Source organism: Lutra lutra, chromosome 12, assembly GCF_902655055.1.
Source record: "Lutra lutra chromosome 12, mLutLut1.2, whole genome shotgun sequence".
Classification (NCBI taxonomy): Eukaryota; Metazoa; Chordata; class Mammalia; order Carnivora; family Mustelidae; genus Lutra; species Lutra lutra.
Genome location: NC_062289.1, coordinates 25,275,423 through 25,291,514, shown reverse-complemented (window position 1 = coordinate 25,291,514; position 16,092 = coordinate 25,275,423). Strand labels below are relative to the sequence as shown.

The 16,092-nt window shown below is 38.8% G+C and overlaps 1 protein-coding gene across 2 annotated transcripts in view; it reads right to left on the bottom strand.

Moving 5' to 3' along the window:
- DYM (dymeclin) overlaps window positions 1-16,092 on the bottom strand; it is a 349,065-nt gene that overhangs the window by 272,530 nt on the left and 60,443 nt on the right. For both annotated transcript variants that reach the window (XM_047696791.1, XM_047696790.1), the window contains exons 3-5: window positions 14,655-14,707; window positions 4,392-4,485; window positions 3,266-3,399 (exon numbers count right to left, since the gene is read on the bottom strand). In XM_047696791.1, the coding sequence (XP_047552747.1) occupies window positions 3,266-3,399; window positions 4,392-4,485; window positions 14,655-14,707 (281 nt within the window). The remainder of the gene's footprint in view (window positions 1-3,265; window positions 3,400-4,391; window positions 4,486-14,654; window positions 14,708-16,092) is intronic.

Sequence of the window (16,092 nt, the reverse complement as noted above, 5' to 3'; positions counted from 1 at the left end):
GAGGAAATCTCCAGGGACCCTTGCACCATAACCAAAAAGAACAACCACAGGCGAGCAGACTGTGGCTTGAATCCACAGTAAAATGCTGAGCAGTAAACAAACCCGGAGGGTAGGGTGACCCAGACGATGAAGGCCAATCCCAAGCTGCCATTACAAAGGCGTGCCGCCAGCTTGCTACTGGGGAGCTGAACCCCAAGTGGTCGCATTAAGCCAAGAACCTCTGAAGGAGGTTAAGTGGCCTCAGGGGATGCAGTCTAGATCCCTCTAGAAGCAAATGCAAATCCCTCCTTTATTTGGGGCCTCAGATTAAGATGAACAAACAAAAGCTCACAATCAACATCATCAAACACATAAAGAAACAAACCACCATAGTGTTTGTGGAAACAAATTACAAATTCATACCCCTAAAAAAAAAAAAAATCATATCCCTAAGAACTTAAAATATTGGATTTATGAGATACAAAACCTATCAGTTACTACCTTGGGGTAATGGGGGATGATCCCAAGACAGAAGGCCATACTCACATTGAAGGCAAAGGGAAAACAGACAAAATTTTATAGTACTATATAGTTTTGCCCAGAGCTAGTTTTGTCCTCTTTGACTATGCTCAAAGGCATGCACTAGTGGAAAGAGTTATATTTACAAAATGATACAAATTCCCTCTAGCAAACAATCTGCCACCACGCATACAGAGCCTGTGGGGAAATGTTCACGCAGGACAGTCTCACAAATTTCTATTACAAATGGGGAGCTTACGAAGAGTCACATGACCCTCATGTGCCGGCAACATCCACTTCATCACAGCAGAATTACAGTGAATGGAACAAAAAAAAAGCCTCAAATTCCTCAGCTGACTTTGCTCAGCTGTTTGTAGGTGGTCCTCCGCTTCTGTCAATTCAACCTCTGAGCAACCCGTACTACTGTCTAGTCTCTCAACCCTTGCGCAGTCTCCCACGTGGTCTCCCGCACATCTGATTTCAAGATTCACATTCTAAATGATAAACAGATGTTTTTAGGTACTGTACAGTGAGCTTTTTTTTTTTAACCATTTAACAGTATCTATGTAATCATTTAATTTTATTACTTCTACAAATTATAAAAAGACATTAAAAGAAAATGTAAAAAGGACTTAACACCAGTGATAAGTAGGTATCTCAAACTAACAACATGTATGACTAAAATGAAAATAATTACACATGCCAAAATGGGAAGTCTTTAACCTCAGAAAGATATTTACTGGACTTAAAACTGGTGGATCAACAGCAGTCTCAACTATAAAGGAAAAGAATAAAACAAAACAATGTGTATAAAATCCTGAAGTGCTAACTCCATATAAAAAAAGAGGACAATCTGTCAGTGCACAGACAAAATTACCAGTATCAGACCTCACAGATGGCTCTTTTGGTGAGATAAACGTGTTGATAATGTGCCCCATGGCTGAAAAGTGTCATTTTTATGCTGCCCTCACTTGAGGTTATGTAGGATGTACAACAAAACCATGTTCCCCGGGATGCCTGGGTGGCTCAAGCATCTGCCCTCAGTTCAGGTCATGATCCTAGAGTCTGATGATGATCAAGCCCTACATCCAGCTCCCTGCTTAGCGGGGAGTCTGCTTCTCCCTCTGCCACTCCCCCATTCGTGTGTGCGTGTGTATGTGAGTGAGTGTGTGTGCGTGCGCATGCGTGTGTGCTAATAAATAAAATCGTAAAAAACAAACACACACCATGCTTCTCAAACTGGGCTATGAGTGGAGAGCATGGGTTCAAAGAGGGTCCTTCTGGGCCTCAAAAATAAATACAGTATATCTCTGAAGTGCTTCAACTTACTCAATGGTATGTATGACAAATAATTTTATATTAACACAATGTTATTGTATTTATTTTAAAGTACAATGCAAGCATGACTGTTCTGACATAAAGCAGAACAGAGTGCTGGGTTTGCAGGTTCTTGGTTGGCTCAGCTGTCAGGCGCCATGGGGTAAACGCGGACTCCGCTCTTGCAGTGAGACCCTCTGTGGAAAGGTCTGCAACTCCCCAAGCGGGGCCACTCTTGGCACTTTCAGCATCACAAAAACAAAGCCCAGCCTTGCAAAATTAACACATGCACGACACAGTTCTGATTAAAAGCTCTCTTTAAACATCGGTATATGCTTAGCAAATACAGATTCTCACAATAGTAAATGGAACACATTTATTTCTTAAAACTCAAAAATCAACATATAAAGCTGTAGGAAGAGCGCCTGGGTGGCTCAGTGGGTTAAGCCGCTGCCTTCGGCTCAGGTCATGATCTCAGGGTCCTGGGATCGAGTCCCGCATCGGGCTCTCTGCTCAACAGGGAGCCTGCTTCCTCCTCTCTCTCTCTCTCTCTCTCTGCCTGCCTCTCAGCCTACTTGTGATCTCTCTCTGTCAAATAAATAAATAAAATCTTTTAAAAATAAATAAATAAATAAATAAAGCTGTAGGTAGGCAAAAAGCCTAAAGAGGGCAGAGATGTGTTTTGAAAAATGAACCCAGGGACCTCAGGAGCAACACTGCCTTTACCCTCAGAGACAAGTTAGCGTGAAGGTGGGATGCAAAATACTATATTCCCCATATTTCATGTAAGAATCCCATTCTGCCCTTCTACTCCTTGGTTATAAGTTTTAATGCTAAGAAATGAAACACCATCTGGACAACTACAGACCTTCCTAACTACTGGCAAAAACCCCCATAACACAATCCCGGCAATATCATGAGAGAATGGTAACCTCTCCCCGTGTCTTCAGAAAAAGACCACACATTTCAGCATCGTAAAATTGTCCTTAAACGTTGTATCTGATCAAGTAGTCCCAAAGACCCAGAGACTGTTCTGTCCTATGAAAGTCATCTTTAACATTTACAAAATCTGCGATTCTGATTGGCTGTCTTCCTTAATGCATCACCCTGGTAATAAAAACAAAGTTGACATCTTTGTTTTCTGAAAGGTATGCTTGTGATTTTTAACTTTATTTTCCATATTCATGGAAGTCCAAAGCAAATAAAAGTTTCAATCCTACTTGCTTTCTTATATAAGAAGAAAAAGGAAAAAAAAGAAAGAAAGAATTTCTGAGTCTTGGCTTATTGTAATAAATATAGGAGGAAAAAAAAGTGAGAGGACCAGGTCATTTAGAAGTGAAAATTATAAAAAGAAAAATTAGAATTTTCAAAATTCTACTTTTATTCCTCAAATTCTATCCTTCCCTGTCACACACGCTATCCCTAGAACATCTTCAAAGGCAATACTTACTGTAACTGCCGGGAGATTTTTCTTCATAAGTAAAATGAAGTTGCAGTTCCTCCTCTGACATCTCACAGATGAACACTTTCAGCAAACAGCAAATAATAAACAAAGCATTGTGTGTCTGCCAAATGAAGAGGTGGCTGCAAAGGAAAAACCAAAATCACACAGGAATCCATACTGAATCAAGAGCATGAGCACTACCTAGTTCATTTCTCACACATTTTGCCCCTTCTGCTTGTAACATAAAGACAATAACTCTATCTCTTCATGGTTCGTGATTTATTACACTGTTCCAGTCTCCTTCATGTTTCATTCTCTGTATTTTAGTGAGTCAACCTAATAAAAATATTTTCCTTAGGCCTGACTGCTCATTGTTCTGAACTTCATACTTGTCCCACACACAGGCAGTTCAAGGAAAAGTGAAAAAAAATTTTTAAGTATAATAACAGAAAGAGAATATATGCAAGCACCCAACCAAAATTTTAAGTAGGGCACTGTTAGCAGCCCGTACAATACTTGCTACTTGTATTAGTAACCATGAACTCAAGAGAAATTTTAATTTTTAATTTTTTAATTTTTTAAATTTAATTTGTTTGGAAGCAGGGCAATGAACCATTTCTTAAGAGTCTGCCATCCAAAATGGTTTTAAAAAATGGTTGAGTGCATAGATTAACCTTCCAATGTATCAAATATAAAATTATAATACCTATGTTAGCTATAGTGGAATTAAAATAATATTATAATGTCTAATCTGAGCCTTTTTTCATCTACTAGGAAAGACAGAAAGGAAATAATGTGGAATGAAATAATCCTCAAACTTAGTCATTATTTAAACTAAATATGAGCAGTGGTGATAATGGAGAGGAACTACCTTTTTAAATAATAATTACATCACTATTAACCTTAAGCAATGTATTTCTGAAGACTGTCTAAAATACTGAAATCAAACAGATTCCAGAATTCATAATCCCACCACAATGATTTGGACAGTAAATTATAACCTCTCTTTTACTTTTTAATAATGAGAATTCCTTTACAGCTTTCAAAATTCTATAATCTATTTCTACCAAAAAAAAAAAAAACCCTCATATTTCTAAATATAAAGAGAACATGATTTAATCAGTCAGCTTACTTCTGACATTCTGCTGAAAGTTTTAGTTCTTTGGTTCTAGAAAGGAAGACCTTAATTAGCGCACCAAGGTTTCCTGTTCGAGGGTTGTTTACAACTGCAAGAGAAGATAAGGTTTTAGAAAGTTAAAATTAACTGAAATCAAAGTGAACATATTACAGCATTTATAAAACCAAGTTGTCAAACTGAAGTTGCTCCACAGACAAACCTTACTGTACTTTCAATCTAATTAGGAAAAATAAACAATGAGAGAAATTGCTGCTTGGTCTTAATTCTGAACCAAAAATGATCTGTAAGCTGAAAATGACAGACACAGTATGAGAAAGTAGCCAATTCATCTCAGAATTCAAAATAATAGTTGATATATAGTCAATTTATACACATACACATTTTTCTCTTTAGAAATGCAAATGTTAGGGACCTCTGGGTGGCTTAGTCATTAAGCATTTGACTCTTGATCTCAACTCGGGTCTTATTCAAAGGGTTATGAGTTCAAGCCCCATGCTGGGCTCCAAGGGCATGGGGGAAGGAAAAGAAAAAGAAAAGAAAGGAGAGGAAAGGAAAGGAAAAGAAAAAAAGCAAGCAAGTGTTAAAAAAACAAAAAACAAAAAATGATCCCCAGTATATAGAATACAATAAACTAGAATGGTAAAACTCTTTTCAGATAATCATAAATCATTCTAACGAAAAATAAACAGAAACATAAAGCAATATGGCCAGGGAGAAGTTATTTGATCAGAAAAAATTTTAAAGAATTTGTTTTAAAAAACTTTTAATTTTAAAGGTGAGCATTTCGGCAAATACAGACAAAGAATCAAGCAGATACTGTCATGAGAATCAGAAGATCTGATCTCTAGATCCAAGTCTATAATTAACGGAATATTAAAACTCAAGTTACTTTTCTTCTCCAACCTCACTTTTCTCAACAGGTAACAGACACTGACTAATATACACTAAGCGCTTTACACACATCAACTCATTTAATCCTTAAAACCAACTATGGGATACAGATGGCCCTTCTTTTCACTACATCTGTATCTTTGGGGTAAATACCCAGTAGTGCAATTGCAGGGTCATAGGGAAGCTCTATTTTTAATTTCTTGAGGAATCTCCAGTGTTCTCCAAAGTGGCTGCACCAACTTGCATTCCCACCAACAGTGTAAGAGGGTTCCCCTTTCTCCACATCCTCTCCAACACATGTGGTTTCCTGTCTTGCTAATTTTGGCCATTCTAACTGGTGTAAGGTGGTATCTCAATGTGGTTTTAATTTGAATCTCCCTGATGGCTAGTGATGATGAACATTTTTTCATGTGTCTGATAGCCATTTGTACGTGGAAAGAACCAAGATGCCCTTCAACGGACGAATGGATAAGGAAGATGTGGTCCATATACACTATGGAGTATTATGCCTCCATCAGAAAGGATGAATACCCAACTTTTGTAGCAACATGGACGGGACTGGAAGAGATTATGCTGAGTGAAATAAGTCAAGCAGAGAGATTCAAGTATCATATGGTTTCACTTATTTGTGGAGCATAACAAATAGCATGGAGGACATGGGGAGTTAGAGAGGAGAAGGGAGTTGAGGGAAATTGGAAGGGGAGGTGAACCATGAGAGACTATGCACTCTGAAAAACAATCTGAGGGTTTTGAAGGGGCGGGGGGTGGCAGGTTGGGGGAAACCAGGTGGTGGGTATTGGAAAGGGCATGGATTGCATAGAGCACTGGGTGTGGTGCAAAAACAATGAATACTGTTACACTGAAAATAAATTTAAAAATTAAAAAAAAAAAGAAATTGAAAACAAAGAAAAAAAAAAGAACTATGGGAGAAAAGCACCAATATCACCTCCATTTCACAGATCCTCATGTCTCTGTTGTTACTGCTCAAGGATACATCCTTGTCTATTGGTTCCAATCCTTGGCTCTAAAATGCTGTGCTATACCAATCTCTATCATCAAAAAATTAGATTTAATGAAAATATAAAGTTCTATCAGTCTGCACAGTAACACATATGTGACGGTTAGTTTTATGTGTCAATGGGACTGGACCACAGCACGCCCACATATCTGGTTAAAGGTTATTTCTGGATGTGTATGTGAAGGTGTTCCTGCACTTTAATTTTCACCTGAGCAAAGCAAACTGGCCTCTCCAAAGTGGCCTGAACAGAACAAAAGTCAGAGGAAGGCTCAATCCTCTCTCTCTGCCTCACTGTGGAACTAAAACATTGGTCTTCTGCCCTTGCACAGGGACTGAAACACTGGCCCTTAGGGTTCTCAGGTCTTTGGATCTGAACTGGAATTTACACCATTAGCCATCACAGAAGGACAAAGGTTAAGAACGCATCAGAGCTAGATGGTATTATGCTAAGCGAAATCAGCCAGAGAAAGACAAGTACCCTATGATTTCACTCATATGTGGAATTTGAGTAACAAAACAAACAAGGAAAGGAAAAAAAGAGAGAGAGAGAGGCAAACCAAGAAACTTAACTCTAGAGAACAAACTGATGGTTGCCAGAGGGGAGGGGGTGGGAGGATGGCTGAAACAGGTGATGGGGAGGTTAGGGAGGGCCTTTGTTCTGATGAGCACCAGGTGCTGGATGGCAGTGTTGATCACTGTCTTGCACACGTGAAACTAATATTACACTGTCTGTTAACTCACCAGAACCTAAATAAAAACTTAAAGAAAAATCTCTTCGGAAGGGAGAGACTGTTTAGTCAGAACTTTTAATTTTACTGAAGAAAAAGAGGGCGCCTGGGTGGCTCAGTTGTTTAAGTGTCTGCCTTCAGCTCAGGTCATGGGATCAAGTCCTATACAGGGCTCCCTGATCAGCAGAAAGTCAGCTTCTCCCTCTCCCTCTAACCCCCGCCCCCGGCTTGTGTGTGCTCTCTGCAGCACACTCTTTCTCTAATAAATAAATAAAATCTTTAAAAGGAAAAAAAAAGAGACCCAGAAAGTTTAAGTGTTGGGCCCAAAGTCAACAATGTTAGTGACAAATGCCCAGTCCTCTTGCTTTACGAATGGTTTTCAAACAACGAAGATTCCAGACTTCTGAATATTTGTTTTTCTTCTGAAATATATTTTTAACTGCTTCAAAAAATGGAAATGCAAACACTCAAACACACTGGCCTGTGCTGCCAGAAAAACTCATTTTTATGCAGACCCGAGGTCTATGCTTTTGCTGCCATCTCTATGCATATATTTGAACTTCTTGAAAATGTGTCAAAGATTTGGAAAGATGTACCAAGCTTCAAATACATTTTAAATATTTTAAAATCCAGGTATGTATACTTTAAAAAATCATGCATGGGAATAAGTACACCATGACAGCATACCTGCTTTGTGCTCAGTAACTGTCAAGTTGACTCGGGTCGGCCTGCTGGGTAAGTGTTCTTGTCACAGCTTGAGTCAATGCAAGTTACTCATTGTCATGAAACAGGAGCACCTTGCTGTTGGATATATGGTTCACAGAGCAGTGGCAGGAGCATTATCTGGGACCCCACTTGCCGTGCAGAAGCCCAGGTCCATCTCCCTGCACCTACTGAAGTTAACAGTGCTTCCCAAAGTCTAATGCGCCTTTAAATCACAAGGCAGTCATTAACGTTTAAATTCTGGTCTTGCATGTGTCAAATGGGACCAGAGATTCTGCTCCAGTCTCTTCCAGGTGATGCCCCTTATTGCGGGATGGAGAACCCCGCTGGGAGCAGCAAGTGCAGCATGTGCGGGCAGGCTCTGTTCAACTTTTACCATCAAGAATAGATATGTAGGGGCGCCTGGGTGGCTCAGTGGGTTAAGCCGCTGCCTTCGGCTCAGGTCATGATCTCAGGGTCCTAGGATCGAGTCCCACATCGGGCTCTCTGCTCAGCAAGAAGCCTGCTTCCCTCTCTCTCTCTCTCTGCCTGCCTCTACGTCTACTTGTGATCTCTCTCTGTCAAATAAATAAATAAAATTTAAAAAAAAAAAGAATAGATATGTAATTAGATATTAAATCTAATCCGTTTCACTTTGAGACAAAAATTTCCTACTTCTCTTTCAAGCTTTGGGGTTTAACGAGTGAATACCCTGAGATATCAAGATAAACTGTTTAAGATAGTTCATGTTCGCCAGTGTGTCTCTATGTGAATCAATATTATTGAGCTATTGTAAATAAAAATACTGAAACAAAGAGCTGGGGATGCTAGGACTACAAGCATAGTTCAGACCCCCAACTTCACAATCTTGTGTTCACTCAATAGCTCCCTTATTACTGAATGACTTTATAAGTAAGTGTTTGAATTTATAAATGGTTATCTATTTAAAAACAAAACAAAACAAAACAAAGCAAAATAACCCGTGTTGTTGGAAAGAGCAACCAGTTATTGAACCTATGTAATTGAAGCTTCATACTCCTTCTGCATTTCTTCACTCAGCACGTGTTTACTGAAGTACTTATGTGGACCCAGCACTGTTTCAGGGACTAAGAAGATACTTGGAACACCAGGTCTTGATGGAGCTGACACTCTAACACAATTAAGTTTTCACAGGACTCTTAGACAAGATGTAAGAGGGAAAGTCAACTAATAAGACAAAGTATGCTCCCTGATGTTTAAACACCACCACCCAATGGCAGACTCGCTACTCTAAAACACCTTCACGGAATTTAACAGAATCAAAGTTAATTGGCAAAAATCAAATGTTATGGGGCACCCCGTGGCTCAGTTGGCTGAACACGCAAATCTTGATTTCAGCTCAGATCATGATCTGAGGTTCGTGAGTTTGAGCCCCACACAGGCTCTGGCTTCAACAGGGTGTCTGCTTGGGATTCTCTCCCCTCACCCTCTGCCTCTCCTACCCTGGCACATTCTCTCTTTCTCTCTCTCTAAAATAAACAAATAAATCTTAAAAAAAAAAAATCAAATGTTATGTTGAGGTTGAATAAGCTTCAGAAGCCAGAGCGGGAACGAGATAGCTAATATGAAGACAGAAAAGCATAATGGAACTAGACTACAGAGTCTCACTAGGTGCGAATCCCAGCTCCATCACTGACTCGCTATGACACCTAGCAATTTACTTCACCTCCTTACACCTCAACTGTGTCCTCAACTGTAAAATGAAGATAACAATGGTACTTAAATTAAAAACTAATTTATTTGGTCCACAACAGCCAATGGAAAGAGCCTAGGTGTCCATGACAGATGAATGGATAAAGAAGATTTGGGGGGGGGGGGGGGGGGGGGGTGTGTGCGCGCGCGCACACACACACACACACACACACACACACACACACACAGAGGAATACTATGCAGCCATCAAAAAGACCCAAAATCTTGCCATTCGCAATGATGTGGATGGGACTAGAGGATATTATGCTAAGTGAAATTGGTCAATCAGAGAAAGACATTTATCATATGATCTCTTGGATATGAGGAATTTGAGAGGCAGGGTAGAGGGTTGTGGGGGGCAAGGAGGGAAAAAATGAAACAAGATGAGACCAGGGAGGGAGACAAACCTAAGAGAATCTTAATCTCAGGAAACAAACTGAGAGTTGCTGGGGATGGGTGGGGGGAGAGGGTGATTGGGTTATGGACATTGGGGAGGTTATGTGCTATAGTGAGTGAGTGCTGTGAATTGTGTAAGACTGATGATTCACAGACTTGTACCCCTGAAGCAAATAATACATTATATGTTAGTAATAAATAAACAAATAAATAAATAAAATGGTTAATTTTATGTTGAGTTTCACTCCAATAAAAGATTTTTTTAAAAGATTTTATTTATTTATTTGACAGACAGCTCAAGTAGGCAGAGAGGCAGTCAGAGAGAGAGAGGAGGAAGCAGGCTCCCCGCTGAGCAGAGAGCCCAATGTGGGGCTCAATCCCAGGACCCTGGGATCATGACCTGAGCCGAAGGCAGAGGCTTTAACCCACTGAGCCACCCAGGTGCCCCAAAGATTTTTTTAATTAAAAAAAAAAAAAAAAACTAATGCATTTGACACTAGAAGTTGTAGCAATCTGTTAACTTAAGCAGCTTTTGTGTAAAGAAGGGACTTCCCTATCTCTACAGGAATTCAACCAAAGTCTGAATAACACTAAGATAAGGGTATTATAAAGAGAATTTCCATTTGGGTGAGAGATTGGACTTGCTCCCAGCCCCTGAAAGAACCTTTCCCAATTTTTCACTGTAATACCCCTGTGTCCCCAAATCCAATACCAAAGATACAGAAAACAGAACAGAGAAAAGTTAACAATCCATGCGGATGCAAACAAAATTTACACTGAGGAAACTCTACTACCTACTTTCTTCCATAAATAGGAGAAAAAGACGACAAAGACAATTGCCGGAGGAAACTAGTTATGGAAAGATACACCAATAATAACCAATAATAACAGACAGATTCTATATGGTTTCTGATTCACAAAAACTAAGACCATTAGAAATTTGAATACTCAGTGGCTATTTGACAACGCTAAAAATGGTTTCCTAGTAAGATAATGGCATTAGTCTCCTTTAAAAAAAATTCTTACGAGATATTTACGAATGAAATGATATGACTCCTGAGGTTTCTATCTAATATGTGAGAACACACCAGTTTCTGTTGTTTGTTTTGTATATCCTTTTCAGTTGTCAGCTTTTCTGTACGTATTTCATACTTTCAAGTATGGGTAGAATGTAACAGTGAGAGATACAGATGAGGCCTGCCCATGAGGTCGAAATGAGTGAAACTGAAAGATGAGCTTTATGGCCGTTTAGTGGGTTATTTGGCCCTCATTTCTAGAAGTGTGAAACTTTTAAAAAATCAAACACCCATGAAAACATACAAACAGATACAAATTCACAGAAATGCTAAATCCAAATAGTCCTTCTCCCCACCAAAACAGAGAATACTTTCACTAATGACAGAGTTTATAGAAATGATCTAAGTATTTACTTGGTAATCAATGGACGGTTTGCAAGGCTAACAGCTTCAAAGTACCTCCGAAGACAAAATCTCCCCCCACTGTCTTCTCCAACCAGAAAACTCCCACCAAGTCACTTTCTACACCAGCTCTGAGGCTACAACCCCCAGAAAACAACTGAGAAGAAATAAACACCCCAGACACAGAACAACATATGCTGGAAGGCACAGGGAGAAAGACTGTTGATCCGGATGTTCAATCCAGGAATTTTGTAATTCCCTCACACTCCAAAGCCAAGGAGTAAGGGTACAGGAGAGTCCCGTTTAAAGCAAGCAAAATCTACACAAAATAAAACCTTCTTGGCTTCTAGAAATTAGGTTAGAAAACAGAATCAGCCCACCTTCAGGCTAAAATTAACAGCAGATTCAACAGGCACCTACAGGATCCACATGAGGGACAAGGTTAGGAGCACACTCTCTCCAACAGCAAACAACGTGCCGACATGGGTGCTCCCTGGCCTTCACCCTGCTTTATTTTTCTGAGGAGACGTACTACACGAGAGTAGGTGTATTTATTTATGATCTGACTCCCCTACTCAGACAGACCCATGAGGTTAGGAATCCAAGTCGGTCTTCTTTGCCAGAATATAGACTACATTATGGAATACAAAGCACAGGGTATAGGAAAGAGCCTAAAATATAGCAGGAACTCAATAAATATTTGCTGGTTTAAGGAATAAGAAAAAATAGTAACAGTAACACTCAGGTAAGGAATAAGTTATACTAGAATTTCATCCAAAGAGCTGAATCAAAACTATCAAACAGTGTGGCTCCTGGCTGGCTCAGTCAGTAGAGCATATGGCCCCTGGGGTCCTGAATTCAAGCCCCACATTGGAATGGAGCTACTTTAAAAAAATAAAGGACTGGGGCACCTGGGTGGCTCAGTTGGTTAAGTGTCTGCCTTCGACTCAAGTCATGATCCCGGAGTCCTGGGATCCAGACCAGCACTGGGCTCCCTGCTCAGCGGAGAGCCTAATTTTCCCTCTGCCCCACACCCTGTGCATGCTCTTTCTTGCTCTTTCTCACTCTCTCAAATAGACAGACAGATAAATAGGTAGATAAATACATAAATAAAAATATTTTTTTAACTGTCAAATGAATTTAGTAACAAGCATCATCAGTGGAAGATGAGAAAGTCATCTATTTAAAACAACAACAACAGAAAGCCACTGGGGAAAATGAGTATAATGAAAAGAGAGCAGTCTAAAGTTCAGGAAAAACAAAGAATGATTAAAACAAAGAATGATTAAAAACCAAAAAATGAAGTAACTAAAAGATGTACTAGAATCTTGACAGAACTGTTATGTATAAAGCACTGATTGACTCAAAGACATAAAAGAGTAAATTCAAGAAGTAAAAGATGACAAAGAAAAAAGAAGATATGGAAAGCAAAGAACGGACATCGAACCTGAATGTTAACAGGTGATTCTACGTTGGAGGAGAAGAAACTCAAACACAAGTAAAATCAAAGCCATAACTATAGAAAACTTCAGAACTAAAAAAGATCTTAATAAACCAATAAAAAAAAACTTCATCAAATTACAAGCAAAATCATAAAGAAAAAAGTATAATGAGGAACACTTAATTGTAACAGTTAAAAGAAAAAGTCTAATGAACAAAGAAGAAGAAAAAAATAAGGGTCCTCTCATGTAACCACCTTCTTACATCATATACAAAAATAAATTTGAAATGGATTAATGACCTACAAGTGTGACGTGAAACCAGAAAACTCCTAGAAGAACACACAGGCAGTAAATTTGGAGTTCAGTCGTGGCAATATTTTTTTGGATCTGTCTCCTTAGGCAAGGGCAACAATGCAAAAAATAAACAAGTGGGACCAAATAAAACTAAAAAGCTTCTGCACAGCAAAGGAGACCGGGAACAAAATGAAAAGGCAACCTAGTGAATGGCAGAAGATATTTGCAAATCATATATCCAATAAGAAGTTACTATTCAAGGGGTGCCTCACTGGCTCCATCAGTGGAACATGCAACTCGTGTTCTCACACTTACAAGCTCAAGCCCCACGCGGGGTACAGAGATTACTTAAAAATAAAGTCACTAAAAAAAAAGTTAATATTCAAAATGTATAAAGAATTCATACAAGTCAACACCAAAAAACCCCCACATGATTAAAAACGAAGCTGAAGACCCAAACATTTTTCCAAAGAAGACATACACATGGCCAACAAACATAAGAAAAGATGCTCAACATCATTAGTCATCAGGGAAATGTAAGTCAAAGGCACAATGAGATTTCGCCTCACATCTGTCAGCATGGCTAAAATAAAAAAGACTAGAACTGGGAAGTGTTGGCCAGGATGTGGAGAAAAGAGAACCCTCGTGCCTCACTGGTAGGAAATGTAAACTGGGGCAGCTGTTGTGGAAAACGGTATGAAGGTTCCTCAGAAAAATTAAAAATAGAACTACCAAATGACCCAGCAATTCCACTTCAAGGTATTTATCTGAAGACAAAAACACTAACTTCTATAGCTACCTGCACTCCCAGGTTCATTGTGGCATCTACAACAGCCAACAGTGGCCAATGATAGACGGATGGATAAAGGCGATGTGGTATATACATATAACGGAATATTACTCTACCAAAAACAAGAATGAAGTCTTGCCATGTGTAATAACATGGAGGGACAGGGAGGGTGCTGTGCTAAGTGAAAGAAGTCTGAGAGAGATCAATACTTATATTTCACTTATATGGGGAATCAAACAAAAAAAATCAAACAAAACAGAATTATAAATATAGAGAACAAAGTGGTAGTTGCTGGGGGCAATTGCGGGGGAGAGGGAGGAATGGGTGAAATGGGTGAAGGGGATTAAGAGGTACAAACTTCCAGTTATAAAATAAGTAAGTCACAGGGACCATAAAGTAAAGCAAAGGAAACAGAGTCAATAATATTGTAGTGTATGCGGACAAATGATAACAAGACCTATCATGATGAGCATTTCCTAACATATATAAATGTCAATTCAAAATCAATCACTATATGTTGCACACCTGAAGCTAAGGTAACATTGTATGTCAACTATTCTTCAATTAAAAAATGAAAAGAACAAGCTGAAAGAGCATGGCTTAGCAGAGTCCATTACCACTCCTGTAAGTAAGCTAAACACGTGTCTCTTTTCCTATTGACTAAATGTTCCATTCTAGTGGCATCATTGAGCACCATAAATTGAAGAAGTAATTATTATTAAATATTATCATCAAGAATATGTCACTTCATTAATTCAATTCATCTTACACTACCAAAACCTGTAACAGAAATTTTGAAACAAATGCCACACACATACATATATACCCAGGCTCATTTGCCCCTTACCTAAAGACCTGCAGACTGAAATGGTTGCTTCCTCCAAAAGCTTCAGCTCATTGCTGGAGAGAGAGAAAAAAGGTAATTAATAATTACAACACTAAATATGTACATGCTAACCAGTTAAAGGAATATACAAAAATAAAGAGAAAAACAATTTAGGAGGAAAATATGGTATATATAGTGGTAAACAATAAAATCAACAAAATAAAGTTAAGCTTCTGTTTTCAACATAATTAGAAAATGTACTATAATTCCCAATAAAAGATTCCACTTTTTTAAAAAGATTTTATTTATTTATTTGACAGAGAGAGGGAACACAAGCCAGGGGAGAGGGAGAAGCAGACTTCCCTTTCAGCGGGAAGGCCAATGCAGGGCTCAATCCCAGGACCCCAGGATCAAGACCTGAGCCAAAGGCAGACGCTTAACGACTGAGCCCTCCAGGCACCCCTCAACGAGATTCCTAAAAGAGAAGCACTCGAGGAGCCCCACCTTTCAGGCACTGGAGCAGGAGAAAGGGAGGAATGGAGAGACTTAGAAAAAATGCAAGAAAGTCACTCCAAAGTACCAAGCACAGAGAAGCAGCCCCAGCTGCCCAGTTCCAAGAGCAGTACCAATCATGGGGTTTTAGTTATTTGGGGAAAATGCCATTATTTTTAGGAGATATATGGAATCTCATGATATCTGCAATACCTTCAAACAGATCAACAACAAAGAAAGGAACAAGGGAAGAAAAGAGAGAGAACATATACATAAGCTTCAATAATTTATAAACATATAGAAAAAAACAACACAGAAAAATAGAAACAGAGACAGAGACAAGAGGTACAGACACAGACAAGACATAAAACTCAGAAATAAAAAACACAGGGGAAAGCTTTATGACATTGTATTCGGCAAGGAGTTCCTGGATATGACAACAAAAACAAAGACATTGAAAGAAAAAATACATAAGTTGGGCTTTACCAAAATTAAGAGCTTTTGCACATCAAAGGATACTATCACAGAATGAAAAGTCAACCCAACAAAATGGGAGAAAATATTTGCAAATAATGTATCTATTAAGACTGATATCTGCAATATACAAACAAACAAAAATCTCTGACTCAAAAACAGCAACTAAAAACCCCACAAAAACAATCCAATTTAAAAATGGACAAAGGATTTAAACAGATATTTCTCCAAAGAAGACATACAAAAGGCTAACAGGTATATATGAAAGGATGTACAACAACACTAGTCATTAGGGAAATGTAAATCAAAACCACAATGAGATGCCGCTTTCAGACCTATTAAAATGGCTATTTAAAAAAAAAGGAAAGAAAAAAGTAAATAACGGAGGGGATGTAGAGAAATGGGGACCCTCATGCATAGCTGGTGAGGTAAATGTAAATGTAAAATGGTGCAGGGGCTATGAAAAAGAGTATGGCAATTTCTCAAAAAATGA